The sequence below is a fragment of the Ursus arctos genome, unplaced genomic scaffold, assembly GCF_023065955.2.
Source record: "Ursus arctos isolate Adak ecotype North America unplaced genomic scaffold, UrsArc2.0 scaffold_2, whole genome shotgun sequence".
Taxonomy (NCBI): domain Eukaryota; kingdom Metazoa; phylum Chordata; class Mammalia; order Carnivora; family Ursidae; genus Ursus; species Ursus arctos.
In genome coordinates, this window is record NW_026622874.1 from 45,786,160 (window position 1) to 45,808,070 (window position 21,911).

Genomic DNA, 21,911 nt, shown 5'->3' on the forward strand with positions numbered 1-21,911 from the left:
ATGAAAGTCGTATCTCTCTACTCAGTCTTTGCTGGTGGGTAGGGTTGGGGCACAGTTTTTTTTCAGTTGTGTTTAGCTGCGGTAGAGTGGTTATTGTCCAAAGGTTTTCTGTCTCATGATCTCCCCTTTCTTATTTGGATAGAAGGAGCAGACTTTTGTTGGTGCTTTTTTTGACTGTGCCTGTTGGCATTTCTTAGTTGCTGGCTTCTTTAACTCCAAGTTGAGGCTATATGAAGGCAAATGAGATAACTCAAGGAGTTCACCACTGTGTCATTTTTGGATCCTCTTTTTAAAAAAAGATGTTATGTCTAGTGTTTTTATTTGGTATTTTCTTAGTAAGAGGAATAAGGAAATGGAAGTTCCACAGCAGAGTTTTATTTATTTAATTTTGTAAAATTTAAATTCAGTTAATTAACATATAATGTATTAATTATTTCAGGGGTACAGGTCTGTGATTCATCAGTCTTATATAATACCCAGTGCTCATTACAACACATACCCTCCACATTGTCCATCACCCAGTTACCTCATCCATCCACCCTCCTCCCCTCCAGCAACCCTCAAAAGTTTGTTTTCTCTGATTAAGAGTCTCTTATGGTTTGTCTCCCTCTCTGGTTTCATCTTGTTTCATTTTTTTCCTCTCTACCCCTATGATCCTCTGTCTTGTTTCTTAAATTCCACATAGCAGTGAGATCATTTGATAATTGTCCACAGCAGAGTTTTAAAAACAACATTTTTACAAAGTTCAAAGCACTGTAGTTATATTGCTCCTAATTCTTTTGGTGAATAGAATTATATATGAGAAACTGTTATAAGTGAATAATGCAAAAACAGGCTTACATTTTCTGTATATTCTCATCTTGATTAAGCACCATTTACATAATCTTACCAGTAATTCTTCTAATGTCAATCCTTACCATAAATAAACTTATATTATGAGGTGTTTCATTGTGATACTCTGGTATCAGAGTAGTGAAAATAAAACATTATTCAGAAATTTTGCAACAGGATATGACCACATTATATTAGTAAAATATTATATAAATATTTTATAATTTATAATAAAATGTAAAGTATAAGTGAAATAAAAAATTTATTAACTAAAAATAGCAGCTATATCATGACTTGGAAAAAAGTATATAGTTAGGAATATAGTTAATTACCATCAAAATGCCAGTATAATTAATCCAACAACCGTGAGGTCTTAGTTTAATTATTTTTTTCTGAGGTCTGAAGTAAATGATGGTTGACATATTTTTTATAAAAGTAGGAAAACATTTTTTATTTCAAATGTTTAGTGGTATAATTTTATTTTAGAACATTTAAAAATATTTGTGATTAAACTTAGTTTTTTTTTCTGCAGTTGTAGGCTTTCATATATGAAAGTTCTTTTTTTTTTTTTTTTAAAGATTTTATTTATTTGACAGAGAGAGAGACAGCCAGCGAGAGAGGGAACACAGGCAGGGGGAGTGGGAGAGGAAGAAACAGGCTCCCAGCGGAGGAGCCCAATGTGGGGCTCGATCCCAGAACACCAGGATCACGCCCTGAGCCCAAGGCAGACGCTTAACGACTGAGCCTCCCAGGCGCCCCTGAAAGTTCTTTTTAAATGTCAATTTTCACTGCTAGCCAATTGATAGATTTGTTTTTATCCTAAAGAACCATGGGGTAGTCACAATAGATTATCTTTTTTTTTTTAAGTATTTTTTTTAAGATTTTATTTATTAATTTGGCAGAGAGAGACAGCCAGCGAGAGAGGGAACATAAGCAGGGGGAGTGGGAGAGGAAGAAGCAGGCTCCTATCGGAGGAGCCTGATGTGGGACTCAATCCCAGAACGCTGGGATCACGCCCTGAGCCGAAGGCAGAGAAGCTTAACGACTGCACCACCCAGGCGCCCCACACAATAGATTATCTTAATTGTAATAGTGTTCTAGTTCTTTATTACATTATAAACTTTAACTTTTTTTTAGGTACAGTGAAGGTGAAATTCGATTTAACTTAATGGCCATTGTGTCTGACAGAAAAATGATATATGAACAGAAGATAGCAGAGTTACAAAGACAACTTGCTGAGGTTTGTGACCACGTTTTTTAAGTGCAAAATTCTAGTTTAGTTGTCTCAGGAAAGTATTCTCTCTCTCTCTGTCTTTGTTCTTTCGCTTTCTTTATTTTCTTTCTTTCTTTGTTTAGTTCTTCCTTTTTTCTCTTTCTTTCTCTCTCTCTCTTTCTCTCTTTCTTTCTGTCTTTCTCTGTCTCACTTCCTTCCTCCCTTCCTTCCTACTCGATTTAATCAAGTGTCCTGAGTGATGATTAAGAGAATACACTCTGGAGTCAGGCTGCCTAGATTCAGCTCCTGGATTTGCCACTTAGTGGATGTATGAATTGGAATATACTTCTTTGTGCTTCAGATCCTTCCTTCCTTCCTTCCTTCCTTCCTTCCTTCCTTCCTTCCTTCCTTCCTCTCTCATTCTTTCTTTCTTGAAAGAGAAAGAGAGAGCATGCGCTTGTGCGAGTGGTAGGGGTGCAGGGAGAGGGAGAGAGAATCTTAAACAAGCTCTATGCCATGCATGGAGCCCATGAGGGGCTTCATCTCATGAACCTGAGATCATGACCTGGGACTAGATCAAGAATCGGTCGCTTAACTGACTGAGCCCCCCAGGAGCCCCTGTGCTTCAGTTTCTTAATGTAAAATGAAGTTAATAGTATTTACCTTAGAAGGCTGTTGTGAGGATTAACTGAGGTAGTATATATAAGCCACTTAAAACAGACTGACAAATTATATATGCTAAGTAAGTGTTAGCAATTAACTATTTAATTTCATTATATAATTAAGCAAGTTAGAATATATTTCTCACAGAAATAATTGGATACATTTAGATTTACATGGACTCTTTACTAGTCTTTGTAATTGATTGTTTAGTAAATATGATTGGAGAAGATAATTAGTAATAATACCTTTTTTACATTCCTTTGATGGCATTTTCTTAATAACATATTTAAGCAGATTTATTTTGTAGCTGAACAAAAGGTTGTAGCAATATAGTATTTTGCAGTATAGATATTTTTAGGTAAAAATTCATATGTGTTATTGTAGAACATAGAAATATGGGAGGTACTGCTTAGGGCTTTTGTCCTTTAATATTGGAGTTAGACTGGTATTCTGACACCAATATTAAGAGTAAAATTTGAAGATAATTGTACCGTGTTTATCATTTTAAAATATTTTGGATTCAAGCCTCAATCATTAGGGTATGCTGTTTCTTTTTCTTTACCCTAAGGAGGAACCCATGGATACAGACCAGGGTAATATGTTAAGTGCTATTCAGTCAGAGGTTGCCAAAAACCAGATGCTTATTGAAGAAGAAGTACAGAAACTAAAAAGATATAAGGTATGTTTTCTTTTTATTTCTTCCTTTGTTTTAATATAGAGTAGTATATTTTCACATGAAGGTATGTTGAATACTTGATTGTTTTCCCCATCATTTACTAGTTTTCAGAATAACGCGTTGGTTCCTTGGCACTCCAGAAAGATAACTATGTAGGTTTCTTTCTTTTTATTTATTTTTTTTAAAGTATCATTATGAACAAATTTTTAACCTATTTGATGCTTCACTTCACTGCAATTAATGATGATCAAATTGTCTTATCTTTGGCCATTAGGATCTATTTCAAGTCCTAAGTCCTCATGATATGATTCTCTTCATCTTTGATAGCTTCCTTGATTTCCAGTATGACAAGATGTTTCAGACTTATCTTGTACATTTCCTCCTTCAGACTTGGATTAGCCATTTTATTCAAGAACCCCTGGGTTCTTTTCTTGGGAAATTTTATTTAGAAACCACTATTTGGGTGCTCAGTGATACTTATTTTTTTTTTTTTTTTAAAGATTTTATTTATTTATTTGACAGAGATAGAGACAGCCAGCGAGAGAGGGAACACAAGCAGGGGGAGTGGGAGAGGAAGAAGCAGGCTCACAGCAGAGGAGCCTGATGTGGGGCTCGATCCCATAACGCCGGGATCACGCCCTGAGCCGAAGGCAGACGCTCAACCGCTGTGCCACCCAGGCGCCCCCTCAGTGATACTTATTAGTCATTATGTCTAGGTCTTGTCAGAGCTAAGAAATACATTTTTGTTTGTTTCTTATTTTAGTTTTTTTTTTAAATAATAATATTTTTTTATAATATTATGTTAGTCACCATACAGTACATCCTTCTGTTTATCCCCCGTTCTTCTTCCCTTTCTTCTCCTACCGATCTTCCTACTTCTTATGTTCCATAAATGAGTGAAACCATATGATAATTGTCTTTCTCTGCTTGACTTATTTCACTTAGCATTATCTCCTCCAGTCCCGTCCATGTTGCAGCAAATGTTGAGAAATCGTTCTTTTTGATAGCTGAGTAATACTCCATTGTATATATGGACCACAGCTTTTTAATCCAGTCATCTGTTGAAGGGCATCTTGGCTCCTTCCACGATTTAGCTATTGTGGACAATGCTGCTATGAACATTGGGGTGCATATGGCCCTTCTCTTGACTACGTCTGTATCTTTGGGGGTTAATACCCAGTAGTGCAATTGCTGGATCATAGGGTAGCTCAATCCTCAACTTTTTTTTTTTTAAGATTTTATTTATTAATTTGACAGAGAGAGACAGCCAGTGAGAGAGGGAACACAAGCAGGGGGAGTGGGAGAAGAAGAAGCAGGTTCCCAGCGGAGGAGCCTGATGTGGGGCTCAATCCCAGAACACTGGGATCACGCCCTGAGCCGAAGGCAGACACTTAACGACTGCGCCACCCAGGTGCCCCTCAATCTTTAACTTTTTAAGGGACCTCCACACTGTTTTCCAAAGTGGCTGTACCAGCTTGCTTTCCCACCAACAATGTAGGAGGGATCCCCTTTCTCCACATCCTCTCCTACAATTGTTGTTTCTTGCCTTGTCAATTTTTGCCATTCTGACTGGCATAAGGTGGTATCTCAATGTGGTTTTGATTTGAATTTCCCTGATGGCTAATGATTTTGAACATTTTTTCATGTATCTGTTAGCCATTTGTATGTCATCATTGGAAAAGTGTCTGTTCATATCTTCTGCCCATTTTTTTTTTTGATTTGTTTATTTGTTTCTTGTGTATTGAGTTTGAGAAGTTCTTTGTAGATCTTGGATACCAGTCTTTAATCTGTAGCATCATTTGCAAAAATATTCTCCCTTTCCGTGCGCTACCTCTTAGTTTTTTTTTTTTTGACTGTTTCCTTGGCTGTGCAGAAGCTTTTTATCTTGATGAAGTCCCACAAGTTCATTTTTTCTTTTTTTTCTCTTGCCTTTGGAGATGTGTCATGAAAAAAGTTGCTTTGGCCGATGTCAAAGAGGTTGCAGCCTGTGCTCTCCTCTAGGATTTTGATGGATTCCTGTCTCACATCGAGGTCTTTCATCAATTTGGAGTGTATTTTGGTGTATGGTGTGAGAGAGTGGTCAAGTTTCATTCTTTTGCATGTAGCTGTCCAATATTCCCAGCACCATTTATTGAAGAGACTGTCTTTTTCCCACTGGATGTTTTTTCCTGCTTTGTCAAAGATTAGTTGCCCATAGAGCTGAGGGTCCATTTCTGGGTTCTCTATTCTGTTCCATTGGTCTATGTGTCTGTTTTTGTGCCAGTACCACGCTGTCTTTGTGATCACAGCTTTGTAGTTCAGCTTGAAATCCGGCAATGTGATGCCCCCAGCTTTGTTTTTCCTTTTCAACAATTACTTGGCGATTTGGGGCCTTTTCTGGTTCCACACAAATTTAAGGGCTGTTTGTTCCAGTTCTTTGAAAAATGTCATTGGTATTTTGATCGGGATAGCATTGAAAGTGTAGATTGCTCTGGGTAGCATAGATTAACTATGTTAATTCTTCCGATCCATGAGCATGGAATATTTTTTCATCTTTTTGTGTCTTCTTCAATGTCTTTCAAGAGTGATGTGTAGTTTCTAGAATATAGATCCTTTACCTCTCTGGTTAATTCCGAGATAATGTATGATTTTTGGTGCTATTGTAAAAGGAATGGATTCCCTAATTTCTCTTTCTTCAGTCTCATTGTTCGTGTATAGAAATGATTTCTGAGCATTGATTTTGTATCCCGCCACATTACTGAATTGCTCTATAACTTCTAGTAGTTTGGGGGTGGAGTCTTTTGGGTTTTCCATATAGACTATCATGTCATCTGTGAAGAGAGACAGTTTGACTTCTTCTTTGCCGATTTGGATACCTTTTATCCCTTTTTGTTGTCTGATTGCTGTTGCAAGGACTTCTAGTACTATGTTGAATAATAATGGCGAGAGTGGGCATCCTTGTCGTGTTCCTGATCTTAGGTGAAATTGAGAATGATATTTGCTGTAGGCTTTTCATAGATGGTTTTTATGAAATTGAGGAATGTACCCTCTATCCCTACACTCTGAAGTGTTTTAATCAGGAAAGCATGCTGTATTTTGTCAAATGCTTTTTCTGCATCTATTGAGAGGATCATATGGTTCTTGACTCTTTTCTTGTTGATATGATTTATCACACTGATCGATTTGCGAATGTTGAACCACCCTTGCATCCCAGGGATGAATCCCACTTGGTCATGATGGATAATCCTTTTAATGTACTGTTGGGTACTGTTAGGTAGGATCTTGTTGAGAATTTTGGCGTCCATATTCATCAGGGAAATTGGTCTGTAATTCTCCTTTTTGATGGGGTCTTTGCCTGGTTTGGGGATCAAGGTAATACTGGCCTCATAGAATGAGTTTGGTAGTTTTCCTTCTGTTTCTATTTTTTGAAACAGCTTCAGGAGAATAGGTATTATTTCTTCTTTGAATGTTTGGTAGAATTCCCCGGGAAATCCATCAGGCCCTGGAGTCTTGTTTTTCGGGACGTTTTTGATCACTTCTTCAATCTCTTCATAATTAATCGGTCTGTTTAAAAAATCAATTTCTTTCTGTTTCAGTCTTGGTAGTTTATAGGTTTCCAGGAAGGCATCCATTTCTTCCAGGTTGTTTAATTTATTGGCATAAAGCTGTTGATAAAAGTTTCTAATGATCCTTCCTATTTCATTGGTGTTGGTTGTGACCTCTCCTTTTTCATTCATAATTTTATTAATTTGGGTCCTTTCTCTATTCTTTTGAGTAAGTCTTGCCAGTGGCTTATCGATCTTATTTATTCTTTCAAAGAACCAGCTTCTAGTTCTGTTGATCTGCTCTACTGTGCTCCTGGTTTCTAATTCATTGATCTCTGCTCTAATCTTGATCAGCTGCTTTCTCGTGCGTGGGTTAGGCCTGTTCTTCTGTTCCAGCTGCAGCTTCCTGAAATGAGAATATAAAAACTTCATTTTAGATTTTTCTATTCTTTTGAGTGAGGCTTGGATGGCTATGTATTTCCCCCTTAGGACTGCCTTTGCACTGTCCCATAGGTTTTGGACCATTGTGTTTTCATTCTCGTTGGTCTCCAGAAATTGTTCATATTGATTTTTGATTTCCTGGTTTATCCAATCATTCTTGAGCAGGATGGTTCTTAGTTTCCAAGTGTTTGAGTTTCTTCCAAATTTTTCCTTGTGATTGAGTTCCAATTTCAAAGCATTGTGGTATGAGAATATGCAGGGAATAATTTCAGTCTTTTGGTATTGGTTGAGACCTGTTTTATGACCCAGTAAATGGTCTATTCTGGAGAACGTTCCATGTACATTGGAAAAGAATGAGTATTCTGTTGTTCTGGGGTGTAGTGTTCTATATATATCTATGAAGTCCATCTGGTCTAGTATGTCATTCAAAGCTCTTGTTTCTTTGTTGATTTTCTGCTGAGGTGATCTGTCTATTGCTGGCTACTATTAACGTATTTTTATCTATATGTCTCTTTATTCTGGTTAAGAGTTGGCTTGTGTATCTTGCTGCTCCCCTGTTGGGGGCATATATATTTATAATTGTCATATCCACTTGTTGGATACATCCTTTATGAATAATATAGTGCCCTTCTGTATCTCTAACTACAGTCTTTAGTTTAAAATCCAATCTGTCTGATATGAGAATTGCTAACCCAGCTTTCTTTTGAGGTCCATTGGCATGAAAAATGGTTTTCCATCCCTTTACTTTCAGTCTGGATGTATCTTTAGGTTCAAGATGAGTCTCTTGTAGACAGCAAATGGATGGGTCATGTATTTTTATCCAATCTGCAACCCTGTGGTGTTTTATGGGAGCATTTAGGCTATTCACATTGAGAGTGATTATTGAGAGATATGATTTTAATGATGTCATGTTGCCTGTAAATTCTTTGTTTCTATAGATTGTAAATTTCTGTTCTTTATGACTCTTGGGGACTTTTTATTTTATAGAACCCCCCTTAATATCTCCTGTAGGGCTGGTTTCGTGGTTATGAAATTGGTCAGTGTCTGGCGATACTGGAAGGTCCTTATCTCTCCATCAATTCTGAATGACAGCCTTGCTGGATAAAGGATCCTTGGCTGCATGTTTTTCTCTGAAAGAGCTTTAAAAATGCCCCCCCAACCCTTTCTCTCATTCCAGGTCTGTGTAGACAGCTCTGACGTAATTCTGATATTTTTGCCTCTGAACGTGAGAAATTTTTTCGCCCTGGCCGCTTTGAATACTGTATCCTTGGATCTAATATTTGCGAAATGCACTATGACGTGACGTGGCATAGGTTTGTTGTGTTTGAATTTGGAAGGGGTCCTCTCTGCCTCTTGGAATGAATGCTTGTTTCCTTTGCTAGATTAGGGAAGTTTTCAGCTACAATTTATTCAGATATCTCTTTTAGACCTCTGTCTTTCTCCACCCCCTCGGGGATGCCGGTGATTCTGACATTGGAACGTTTCATTAAGTCAGTAATCTCCTGTAACCTACTTTCTTGAGATTGGATTTTTTTTGAGCCAAGTTTCTGTTTTAGCTTTCTCTTCTACTAACCCATCCTCCAATTCGCCTATTCGTACTTCTGCCTCATTTACTCTGGCCATCAGAGCATCTAGTTTTGACTGCATTTGTTTCATAGCATTTTTAATTTCTGCCAGATTCGCTCTCATTTCCGCCCTTAGAGATTCTATATTCTCATTAATATTTTCGTTAATATTTTTTTCAAGTCTACACATCATCTTGACCATTGTTACTCTGAACTCCATTTCTGATAATTTGGTTATATCCATATCCATCAGTTCTGTGGCAGAGGCCACAGACTCATTATCTTTTCTTTGCTGGGGGGATTTCTCCTTCTCGTCATTCTGATGAGGAGAGGTTGCGGGGTTGCCCAGAGCCCAAATTATTGACCAGGACCCAGGCAGTGTGCACTTGTTTTATAGGGACCTTAGGGATGTGGGCTTCTTGATTTTTTTAGCCTGCCTTCTGGGGGAGGGGCCGGCCGTGCTGATATTCAGGCAACCCTGTGGGTAGAGTCTCCCTGTCCCCTGCGAGGGGGGATGGGGATGGGCACAATGTGAGCTGGTATTTCCAGGCTTTTGTTGTTTGGCGGCTTTCCCTGGCGGTTTTCTGTGGCTCTTCTGAGAGTCAGAGCAGTAGTGGCTGAATCCTAGCCTCTGTCTCAGAACAGAGAAATCGCAGTCCGCTCTCCACTGAGCTCTCTTGGCCTCTTTAACTCTGTTTCTGTTGGTGCTGCTGAAAACCCTGCAGCATCCCGGGTTGTGCACCCCACAGCCAGTATCCCAGCCCTCACTTCCAGGGCCAGCACGTCTCTGTCCTTTGTGTTTCTAACACCACCAGCCGCCCCTGGTTCCCGTGTGCGCTCCTGAGCTCTCGGTTTCAGTCTGGTCGCGTGCACGCTCCCGGGCTCCCAGTATCAGTCTGGTTCTAGTGAGCGCTCTGGAGCTCCGGTTTTCAGTTTGGACGTGCGCATGCTCCCAAGCTCCCAGTTTTAGCCCAGTTCCAGTGAGCACTGTGTTGCTCCGGTTTTCTGTCTGGTCACACGCGCGTTCCCAGGCTCACGGTCTCAGTCTGCTCTCTCATGGGTGCAGGTCCCTGAATCCGGCCCACTCCCCAGTGCAGGTGGCTACCGCTTCCCGGTGCCCGAGCGCAGAGGCTCCCTCCCCCTTCCGTTTATCTTCCGATATCTGTGCGCGGATTCATGGCTCCCCGCTTCGTACCTCAGTACTCAGTGCTGGAGATGTTCATTTGTAGAGATCCAGAAGTATCTTCCTGCGTCTCAAGCTGATTCCGTGGATTTTCAGGATGGTCTGGTACATATCCAGCTCTACTCAGGGGACCGGCTGAAAAACGGGAACCCTACTCCTCCATCATCTTAACTTGCAATCTCTCTCTTATTTTAGTTTTGAAGAGAAAATAGAATGTGAATTTGTACAATGTGAATTCAGTTTTCAAATTTAGAATTAAAGGGCTTGGGGCACCTTACTGGCTGTCGGTAGAGCATGCGACTCTTGATCTCTTGAATTCAAGCCCCATGTTGGGCGTGGAGCCTACTTAAAAAAAAAAAGATTAAAGGGCTTTATACTTGAAATTAACTATTTGCATCTCTTCTCTTAAGCTGAAAGTCTTGATTCTAACAATATTAACGTAATTACTTACTTGATTTATGCTATATATATATAAAACATACGGATGTATATAAAAAGTTTCAGAAGAACAATTCTAGTGTTAATAACAACTGAAAAGTTTTTTCTTAGGTTTATTTTTTCCTTAGGGTATATCCCATTTTGGATATACAATCAAATTACTGTTTTTAAATTCACTTGAAAAAATTTTCTCTTGATGTGGTTCTATCACCAATATTCTCTTGATGTGGTTCTGTTACCAATGCACAGTTGGGTTCATTTGTTTTATTTTCCTTTCCAGTTTTTTAGGGTTTTTGAAAAACTTTTAATTTAATTTTAATTATGGCAAACATTTATATAATTCAGAGTTAAATATATAAAGCAAGGCTGTCTTTAATAATGTCATTCTTTTTCACTTGCAATCTCATAAGCTTTTTCCAGAGAGAGTGAAGAGTAAAGGGAGCTTTAAATTTTGTGTGATTTTGGAAATGGTAGTTATGTCATTTCTCATGTGTATCATAGTAGAAGAAGTATTGTTATTCATTTGAAGCTCAGTTGAAGGCAAGGATCATCCTTTTTTCTTTTTTATTGTTCACCGAAGTGTTTGCATAGTGCTTTGCATCATACTTAAAAACCAATAAATGACTGTTAAATAAAATAAATGAACCTTGGACTGGTAGGATTTCTTCAGTTGGAAGTGGTAGGGGCTGACTGCAGAGTATTCCAAGTTCATGGAGATAGGAAAGTAGGGGATGAAAGCTTGAATATTTATCTTCCATTTTATGTGGTATACAAAAATCACTAACATAACTACCCATCACTTACATATTCTTAATTCAGGGTTATTCCATCACTAAGTTTTAATATTAGCCTAAAATAAAACACAAGTTAAGTTTTCAGAATCTTTACCTGCTACTTTGGTTGCAAATGCTTGTTCAAAAAGGTAAAATGATTCTCTTACCACTATAAAATGAACATGTGTTGATTTTATTTAATTCATTAATTAATTGAAGGAACATGTAAGATGTCACAACTAGTTCAAATGAGAAGTTAAAGCTTAACTCAAGTTTATATGAAGTAAAGGAATGTTGAAATGAATTTACTAACGATGGAAACTGTTTTTTTTCTATGGGAGAAGGGAAGTAAATTGAACCTCTACCAGACAGAATATTTGATAGCTCAATGGCAGTGAAAAACTAGAATCACGTACCTCAGGAGTGCATAGTTTTTATTTGAAGCACAGATCTTTCCCTACAGTTTATCTTCTTGATTAGAAGTAATTCAAAGAAAGATTATTCTTGATCACAAAATAAAGATGGTTTTGTTAGGTGTGGCCTAATTATTTGCATAGTTGTAGTAGTAAGAGTGTTAATTTATCATGTGGGCTTCTTAAATATACTTTCATCTTAAGTTTTCATAAATAATTTTAGACTTTTAAAAGTATTATTTGCTAAGCCAAGAGTAGGAGGCCACACCCAAGAAACTCTCACATGTTTTATTGTATTAGTCTTTATTCTCAGTGGGGTGGAATCTCATTATTTCTAATATTTTTTCTTTTGAGAATGGAAGGTTTTCTCCCATTTCTATTTTGAGTTGGGTGCAAAGATCAGAATATCAGAAACTTAGTGGAAATGTAAAGTTAGTATGGTTTGATATTTGTTTTATTTTCAGATTGAAAATATCAGAAGAAAGCATAATTACCTGCCTTTCATTATGGAATTATTAAAGACTTTAGCAGAACACCAACAGCTAATACCACTAGTAGAAAAGGTAAGTATTTTACTGGTGAATACTTTAATTAGAGTTAGATTCCCCCAAAACAAGATTTTTTTTGGCTTGAGTAGAGGTAAAATTTGTTGAAGCGTTCCTGTTTTAATTTTTTTTCTTACCTATTGTTTTACACTCTAGATGAGCATTAGTTCAACCTGATATTGTAAAATAAAAATAAGGAATTGTACCATTGCTTTAGCCTTCCCAAATCCTTCATGTTAAGAGCTTAGGTTGTACCTAATATTAGAATAAAATTTAAAAATTTTCCTGGCTTTAAGCTGAAACCAATTTTTTTTTAAAAGGTTTTGTTTATTTGAGAGAGAGCACTAGGGAGGGAGAGAGAATCTCAAGCACACTCCATGCTGAGTGTATAGTCTGATGCGTGGAGCTTGATGTCATGACCTGAGCCAAAACCAAGAGTGGGACACTTAACCGACTGAGCCACCCAGGTGCCCATAAGTTGAAGGCAATTTTTAATGTTAACAATTAAAATAATAGATTCCTTGTTATTTAATTTAGGAAAAATTTGAATTATCATAGAATTTAAAACTAGAATGGATGTTGACGGGGGAAAACGATAGCTATAGCCTAGACTAAGAAATAGGTTTTTTTAATTCATTCCTAATAAGCTAGTATTCTTTCTGCCAAAGAAAAGCTAACATACGTTTGTGAAAAATTCTGATTTCTAAGATTTTTTTTCTTCAGTATAAGGCACTTAAATATTTATTGCATAAATGCAATGCAGTTAAATTGTTTTTACGTTCATACTGTAAATCAGTGTTTCTGAAAGTGACTATCTACCTGGCCCCTCCCCGGATATTCTGATATAGGAGAGGGAATCTTTAATAAGTTACCCCAAGTGACTCTAATGCAGCTGGTTTATAAACATACCACATTTTGGGAAACACTTTGAGAAGACACTACTAGGTAAATAAAATTTTGGGCCATTAACTTAAGAGCAGAGTACATGGTGGGTATGTGTTTCTTAGTAATTTTAAAGTTTCTGAAGCAAAGATACATTTCAACTCAGCTTTTTTTAAAATATCATCATAAATATATCATTTATATATCATCATAAATAATAGGAAATGAGAATTAAGGTTTTTGTGTATACCTTATTACTCAGATCCTGAACCATGTATGCTTCTGCTTTTAGCACTAAGTGCACAAATTATTGCAGAAAACTGCTAAGTCTTCTCTTTTCCATACAGATTTTCTGTTCATGTATCCCAGGGTGTTAAAGTTAAAAAATTCTAAGATGAGAAACTGACTTTAAAAGACTTAGATTAACAGTTAGGGTCCTGTGATTCTCAGAAGTTGCTAGATACTGTATTCTTTGTATGAAACACTATGAAATAGTTCTCTATTAAAAATATTAAAATAATGATACCCTGTTAAATCATATGATATTTTGCATCACATTCTAACTATATATAAATATTACTAAAGGCCAGACAAATGTTATTAGAGAAGTTTAAATTGTATGTATTTTGCTTTAAAATTGGACTGTGAATAAACTTTTTGGTGCAAATTAGGAGAACGACCATTCTTGTTTGATTTTAATGGCAGTATATCCCCAGATTTTTTTTGAAAGCTTTGGAACCATAATTGCTTACTTCACATTTTGGACACAGGGTGGCAGTATATGAATGCCTGGTGTTAGTGGGATACGCGCTCAGTGTTTTCTTGTGTTTCCACCTTTTTTGAAGGGATAGTTATTGGTCTACATTTTGCCTATCTCTTCAGACTATTCTTTGATTAATAATATTGAATAGGCAGTATTGAGGTTACATTTATTCCTTGTATAAATGCAATATCTGTTATCCCCTAAGGAAGTCCCTTAAAGGAATCAATCTGTTATCCCCTAAGGAATATCCCCCAAGGAATATGAAGGAATTCAGATGCATTATTTGATTAAAATTTTTGAAATTTTAAAATTATTCAACAAACATTTATCTAGCTGTAACTATATTCCAGGACTTCTTAAAGTCTTTAGATATACATATAATTAAGATACGTTCTTCTTTCTTAAGCAGTTCATGATATAGTTGGGGAAAGGAATAAACAATCATAGTATCATGCTGAATAAAATTGTTCTGATAAGTGCCAGGATCAATTCATGCTGAAGGTCCTGGGGGAGCACAGGGTAGCTCCTAAAGAGCTTTATGCCACTTGAGTTTCACATCCACAAAATTTTAAATTTGTGGTTAGAATCAAATGCCTATTCTCTACCAATAAATCAGCTTCCTTAAACATAAATATATTTTGTTCATCTCATTTTGAAAAAAAGAAATCATTATATCATATTGAATATCACTTTCTGCAGATAAACACAACTGTTACAAATGAAAAAATAATGAGATTTTATAATTATATACAATACAAAGGCTTTAATAGTGAAATTGCTTAATAGTAAAATTTCTTTAAAAAAATTTTTTTTAAAGGTTTATTTACTTATTTGAGAGAAAGAGAGAGAGAGAGAGAGCGAGAGCTCACGCACACACAGGGACAGGGAGAAGCAGACTCCCCGCTGAGCAGGGAGCCCGATATGGGCCTCGATCCCAGGACCCTAGGATCATAACCAGAGCCAAAAGCAGATGCTTAACTAACTGAGCCACTCAGGTGCCCCAATAGTAATATTTCTAAGAAAAACAACATGTAGAATTCAGAAATGGATAAGTTAAAATTACTAAGACATTAATAAGTTTAACTGTTAAGATGTGGCTACTCTTGGCAGTGATGTAAATGCCAAACCTGTCCAGGATCAGATCCCTGAGTAACTGAGATAGTTGTTTAGAACCTGTGATGGCACGAAAGTACTTGAGTTTGAAAATCTTTTTATTTACAGAATAATAAAAGATCAAAACTTTGATTCTCCTGAGGGCATATGGCTATAAAGAATTAGTTTAAGATCTTGCCTTATAAGTATTTTTGTTATATGAGGTTTCTATTCTTCTCTGAGGAGTTGAATATACATTACATAAGAACTCCTCTGGAAATAACCAAAAAATACATAGTTATAAAACTTCTTGTGCTGTATACCAAATCTATTTCTTAAAATATAAAATCAGCTAGATGAAGATTTCGTTTGTGAAACTTTTACTGAGTTCAGGTATACTTATAATTCTTTTAATATTTTTATCTTAACCTAGTAATTCTGGATCGTTGTCTGTCCCAGGTTTTTAGCAATCACCAATAACCTACCATAATGTAAAATCATAGATTTAGTTGCTATGGGGGATTCAGAGCACCTTTACAATATTGAATTTTGTCCAAGTTTTACCAAGACATTACAATTCAATTGGTAATAATCTTTAGAACTTACTTTTTCTATTCCTTAATAGAAAGAAGATAGAAGAATAGTTGGTATTCACAATAATATCTACATTGATATCTACAATTACAGAATTATCTGACTTGAGTCAGTGATTTTTGATATTTCATTGGCATACTGTGTAGAAGATAACAATGTACTTTTTTCCTATGCTATTTAGAACTGTAATACTGTTTTTTATTTTTGACAAAGGATGAACAGAATACAGCCTTTTGGTTTTAAATTGCAGATATGTTACTTATTAGCTGGTGCTTTTAGGCAAGTTATTTTCTTATAGTTTCCATTTCTTCCTCTATAAATCAGGAATCATACCTACTTCACATTCTTGAGGACTAAATGAGATCATAGCTATAAAGTATGTAAATAAGGGCTCAGTAAATGGTGGTAATTATTTTTCATTTATTTCACTTACTAATTTTATCTGAATTACATAGTTTAATAAATGTATGCACACTGTATTATGTATCTGCTCATTTAATTATGTTGTAAAGTTTATGTCGTAAAGCAGTAAGTTTATTTTTGTTAATCCTGCTAAACATTCTGTATATTCAGAGTATATTCAGAAATCAACATGGGAAAAGTACATGTTTTTATTTCAAATTATATCTGAAATTAAATTGTATTTTTATTATTTGGAAACAACTTCTTTGTTAAAAATTGTAAACGTATCAAATTACAAATTATGCTTGTTAACTAAAAATGTTCATGCAAGCAATTTTATATGGTACATATATTTGTTCTTAATATATTGTAAGGCATAGTACTCTGTTTTATCCTATAATTGTATAATAATTATACTACCTAATATATTATAAAAATACTGTAGTTCTAATTATTGTATTTTTTTAATCTAAGGAAGTTTTTTTTCTTAGTTGTATAATAGCAAAACTCTATTCCTTTCTGATTCAGGTGGCATAGTGGAAAGAACATTATAGTCTAGTACTCTAAAATCTTTTTTCTCAGAGTGTCATCTGAGGACCAGCAGAATTGATATCCCCTAAAAATTTGTTGGAAATTGAGAATCTCAAGCATTTTATTGAATCAGCATTATAACAGGGTCCCCAGGTCATTGGTATGTACGTTGAAAAGCACCACTATAGAACAGGTGTCTTTTGACCTCTTAAGGTTTTATTTTATACTAGCTGTGTGACTTTTGCCAACTTCGATATCTGTAAGCTCTGTTTTCTTCATCTGCTGAAAAATAAAATAGAATTACTGGGTTCAAGCTATATAATTGTTATGAGGATCAAATGAAATAAGGTATGAGAGCATTTTTCAGGTTCTGTAAGTAAAGTTTATTAATCCTACAGATATGTGATCCTTTAGTGATATTCTTTTTTTTTTTTAAAGATTTTATTTATTTGACAGAGAGAGACAGTGAAAGAGGGAACACAAGCAAAGGGAGTGGGAGAGGGAGAAGCAGGCTTCCCACCGAGCAGAGAGCCCGATGTGGGGCTTGATCCCAGGACCCTGGGATCATGACCTGAACCGAAGGCAGACACTTAACAGCTGAGCCACCCAGGCGCCCCCTTTAGTGATATTCTGTTAAACTTATTCAAATATACAGAAACTAATATAAGATTTTTCTTATACTCAATTTGAATGAGAAATGGGCACATATGTAAATATATTGTTTTGAAGCATGTATGAATGAGTATGACTTTGTGGAATGAGTAATTATGTATATTTAAATTATTACAATTATAATGATACATTTCAACTGCTGATAAGAAAGAACTGTAAACCAAACATGATCCTTTTTTACTGAGGGCAAAGCATAACTATAATTTGTCCAGCAGTAATTTGTTGCAAATCGAGTTAAGAAAGATGTAATGCTCTAGAAATCTTAAAAACAATGAATTTCAAGCCTTTTAGCTTAAGAATGCCCACTTACACACATTTTAACATGATCTAAAATGGACTTTTAAGATTTTATAGAATATTATCTTTAACTTCTAGGCAAAAGAAAAACAGAATGCAAAGAAAGCACAGGAAACTAAATGAAGAAGATGCTTTGGGATGTATATACATTTCTGCTTCTGCACTTATTTTCATGGAAACCATTAAGTATAAAGAACTTTGAGCAACATCCTAATTGACTCAGTGCACGTTTGGCAATAGTACCAGTCTGTCTTGTCCTTAATGCATGGATTCTTTCCCTACCTGCATCATGTGCATGTAGTGCATATTAAATAAAAGTGATATTAAGAGTGCTTGCCCAAATTCTATTATTTGACATTGGATCTGAGAACTTCTGTTGGTTCTCTGGATATATACTATCATAGTGAACCTAGAAATTGCACAAATGATATTCTCTACCTGTAATTGTTATAATTAATCTCTCAATCTTTTAGTTCAGTTACATGCTTAAAATTTATGAATGTCAGATCTTGATTCTAAAAATTAGATTTCTTGTTTCTCCTCATCATTAATGAAAAAAAATCAGTATTTGTCTATTGTATCTAAACATTTTAAAGATTTTAAAAATGAGTTTTATCTTGAGAAAGTATGGTTTTAATGCAGATCATTTGAAAAAGGCAAAAGTATAGTTTCTAGTGATTTTCATTGCTGCCAGTAGAAAAAAGTAATAAACATTCAGTTTATTTTAGTAGAGTTTCTTGAAGTGTTTGGGGTTATTTATTATGTATTATTAGAATTATTTCAGGAAGATGTATTATGCTTCAAAGCAGAATTTCAGGTTAAGAACAAATGATAAATCTTAAGAGATTTTTGGCGTTACTCTCAGTCTGGCAACATTCTTCAGGCTGCTAAGCTTTATATAAAAAAATCAGAAGTTTGACAATTTAGGCTATCTCCTTTTTAAAAAAATAGGTTGTGGTGGTGGAGGATCCTTCTTGCCAGTTTGAATGAAATTGGTACAGCTCAGTAGTTTCAAGAACCATGTACAGTTCGCTCACAATGGATTTTTAAAATTACTTTTGGGAGTTGCTTTGTTTTTTTTTTTTTTTATTTTATGGAATGATTGTATTCTTGCTCCTAATCTTTTCCATATTAAACTTTAAAGGAGATTTTATGGAACTTCTTTTTATAAAGGGAATTATCTACTATTTTTTTTAACTAGATACATTTCTGAAATTGATACATGACTTTTTACAGTTTATTATGGAAAAGTTCAAACATGTAGGGCGACTGCGTATTCATCTTCTAGCTTCAAACACATGAATTTTTTAAGGATTATTTTAAAACTTATTACATTGTGGTATTATTAAATAACTAATGTGAAAGAATCTGGTGGGAAATTGAGTAGAAAAATTAATGAAATATTTTTCATACATAATTTCAGTTGAAGGTATTAAGAATTTGTAGTTTTTCATTTGTTTGTGGGTAAATATATTTTGCTCTGGATACAATAGTAATTATGGAGTGTTTTCAAAGCCATGATACAATTTTAAAAAGTGATTTCTTAAGGATTATTTTAGGCTCATCTTGATCCCATGCAATTATTTCAACTTAATTTATATACCCTGTTTTTGTTTTTTGTGTTTCAAGGTTTTTTAGTTTGGAGTAATCTCTACCCCAACGTGGGGCTTGAACTCACAATGCCGAGATCAAAAGTTGCATGCTGTACTGAGTGAGCCCGCCAGGTGCCCTTATATACCCTGTTTTATAGAGGCTTAAATTGTAAAGCAATACAAGGAATATTATAGTCAGTAGTATCCAGTCATCAAGACAGTGTGATGCTGGCATAAGGATCAACAACAAATCAATCAGTGAAATAGAAGAGAGAGCCTATAAACAAATCCACATTTATATGGTTACTTGATTTTTGACAAGGGTCGCAAAACAATCCAACAGAGAAGGAAAGTCTTTTCAATAATGAGGCCAGAACAGCTAAACCTCCATGTGGAAAAAAATGAACCAAGACCCCCTTCCTCACAAAAATGAATTTGATATGGATCATAGACCTTCATTTAATAGCTAAAGTACAAAGGTTTTTTAGAGGAAAACATAGGTGAATATCTTTGTGACTTGAGTGTAGCCAAAGGTTTCTTAAGTCACAGAAAGCAATAACCATAAAAGATCCAAAATCTGTTCATAAAAATTAAAAACTTGTCATTGAAAGATGCTTTTAACAGGAGTAACCAGTATCAAATGACATTAAAAAATAGCTTTATAAAACTGTGTTAATAGGTATAAGGATATTTTCTTACTAATCTAATTCTAATAAAATTCTTTGATAGGAATTTCCATAGCTTAAGAACGGTTTATTTTATCTGTTTCTTTGATAATTGTAAATGCATTGTGATCCTTCATGATAATGTCTGCCAGTGAATAAAGAAATACAACTTGTCTTTGTCTGGGTCTTAAGTCATGAAGCTGGTGGGTAGAGAAAATGGATGAATGAAAAGCAATCCAGAAATATATAAATGTTAGTTATGTGGGAAGTATTTTCTTTTTTAAAAAGGTGTATTGAAAGGAGTATTTAAAAGAAAGCCTCCTTTGTTCATTTCACTTTTGCCCTTTCTTTTCTGAAATCTCATTTAATGCTTGGGTAGGTGAAGGCACTTCCATTCTGTTTTGTGCCTTTTAAAATAACTAGCCGATTCTAAGCAATATACTTTTGTTATCATAAACAAAGAAAGCTTGCCAACAGCTGTTGCACTGGCTAGTCTCACTTCATATGTTTAGTTCCCAAGATAGCTGCCCTTTTACTAGCAGCGAGCAGTCAGCTTGACTGTGCCACTGGAATAGACAAATATTTGTTCTGAGATCGTGAACCATGGGGACTTGCTCCCCTGTTTAGACCATGGTACATACTTCTGTATTATGGTGTTAACGTGCAGATTAATAACTTTAGTTAATCTAGTTGTCTAAAACACTTCAAGATACATTCAGAAATCACACTTTTTTTTTTTTCCTGTAGAAGGATTTTGTGTCTTTGGGGAGGGAAGGCTTTTAAGCTTTTTCCTTTAAAAAAATTTAAATACAGATAAGCAAAAATAAAATTTAAATTACCCATACTTCTACCATCAGGGATGACTACATTGACATTTTAGTGTATTTAGTGATCCTTTTTCCCCATATGTGCGTTTTCGTGTGTTAGTTTTGCATGCCTGCCCCATATTCCAAAATAGATTTATGTAGTATAAATTATTTTTAAAGAAGACGATATGCAATTAATCATTTTTGTATCATTAACAACGTATTCACAGGAAACAAACCACTTCAGCTATTTGAAGAGGAATGGGGATTAATACTGAGCATTTTGAAAACCACTTAGTTTCTTACAAGGTCATTGGAAGATATGGAGGAGTAGGCTCAAGTTTGGGTTTCCAGGAGTGACTCCCAGGAAAACGTATGTTACTGGCCCACCAGTGGAACTCCTACATCTGCAGCAGTCAAAGTGTTCACCATTGCCATCTCTGATGTTAGGACCTGCTGCAGCAGCTGTGGTCTGGGAACGAGGAATGTGCTGCAGCTCTGTGTTGTCACCCAGTGACAAAACACTACACTGGAGATAAATGCAGCCTTTCCACAGCTAAGCACTCAGAATAGCGAAAGCCACTCAGAATACATTCTGCCACTCACAATAGCTAAAACAACAGGCAGATGACCTCCGCCTTAATTCTGACTTTCAAAATTTACATTAGGTTTCCTGCAAGGGAATCTAGGAAATGAGTTTTTAGCTCTTCAGTCTGCAGAGTAGGAAGGCATTCTAGGAGGAGGCTGGTAAGTGCACTCAATCACACCTTATTACATTATTACAGTAACAATTTTTTCTTTTTACAGAAGTAATACATGTTTATTTTAGAGAAATGAGAAAATACAGAAAAGAAAAAAATATGAAAATAAAATCTAATCCTGTTACCCAGAGATAATCACTGTTAGTGTTCTGTTGTGTTTATACTCATACATGTAATAGATATTTTCATTTTTATGAAAGAGGGATTACAATTAAATATTTTGTTGCATGTTTTCCCCCCACAAACTTCTTTTCATATTAATAAATATGCTTGTATCACATCTTTTTTTAGTGGTCGCTTAGTATTCCATTATATAAGTATGCTCTTTGTATTTAAAAAGCCCCTACTAGTGTGGAATAAAATGTAGAGATAAAATGGGCAAACTGGATAGTTTGATTTTGGGGGAAGGAATTTATTTTTTAAAATGACATAAATTCCGAGATCTGTCAAACATGAATGTTCTTCAATTTGTTCTTTTCCTTAACACATGGTTAATTGGCTTAAATCCAATGATTGAGAGGTCAAAGAGTCACCACTTCTAGCATATCCAGTACTTGTTATTTTTTACTTTATATTAATGTCTTGAGAA

The 21,911-nt window shown here is 35.4% G+C and overlaps 1 protein-coding gene across 6 annotated transcripts in view; it reads left to right on the plus strand.

Annotated features, from left to right (window-relative positions):
• The window catches only part of UCHL5 (ubiquitin C-terminal hydrolase L5), a 49,026-nt gene extending 29,098 nt beyond the window's left edge, over window positions 1-19,928 (plus strand). For 3 of the 6 annotated variants that reach the window (XM_044390683.3, XM_026517358.4, XM_048224831.2), the window contains 4 exons: window positions 1,969-2,071; window positions 3,276-3,386; window positions 12,185-12,283; window positions 17,577-19,928. In XM_044390683.3, the coding sequence (XP_044246618.2) occupies window positions 1,969-2,071; window positions 3,276-3,386; window positions 12,185-12,283; window positions 17,577-17,621 (358 nt within the window). In that variant the 3' untranslated portion in view covers window positions 17,622-19,928. Of the gene's footprint in view, window positions 1-1,968; window positions 2,072-3,275; window positions 3,387-12,184 lie in introns of all 6 variants that reach the window. The other 3 variants (XM_044390684.3, XM_026517359.4, XM_057315579.1) reach the window with 2 other exon arrangements.
• Window positions 19,929-21,911: the final 1,983 nt, after the last annotated feature.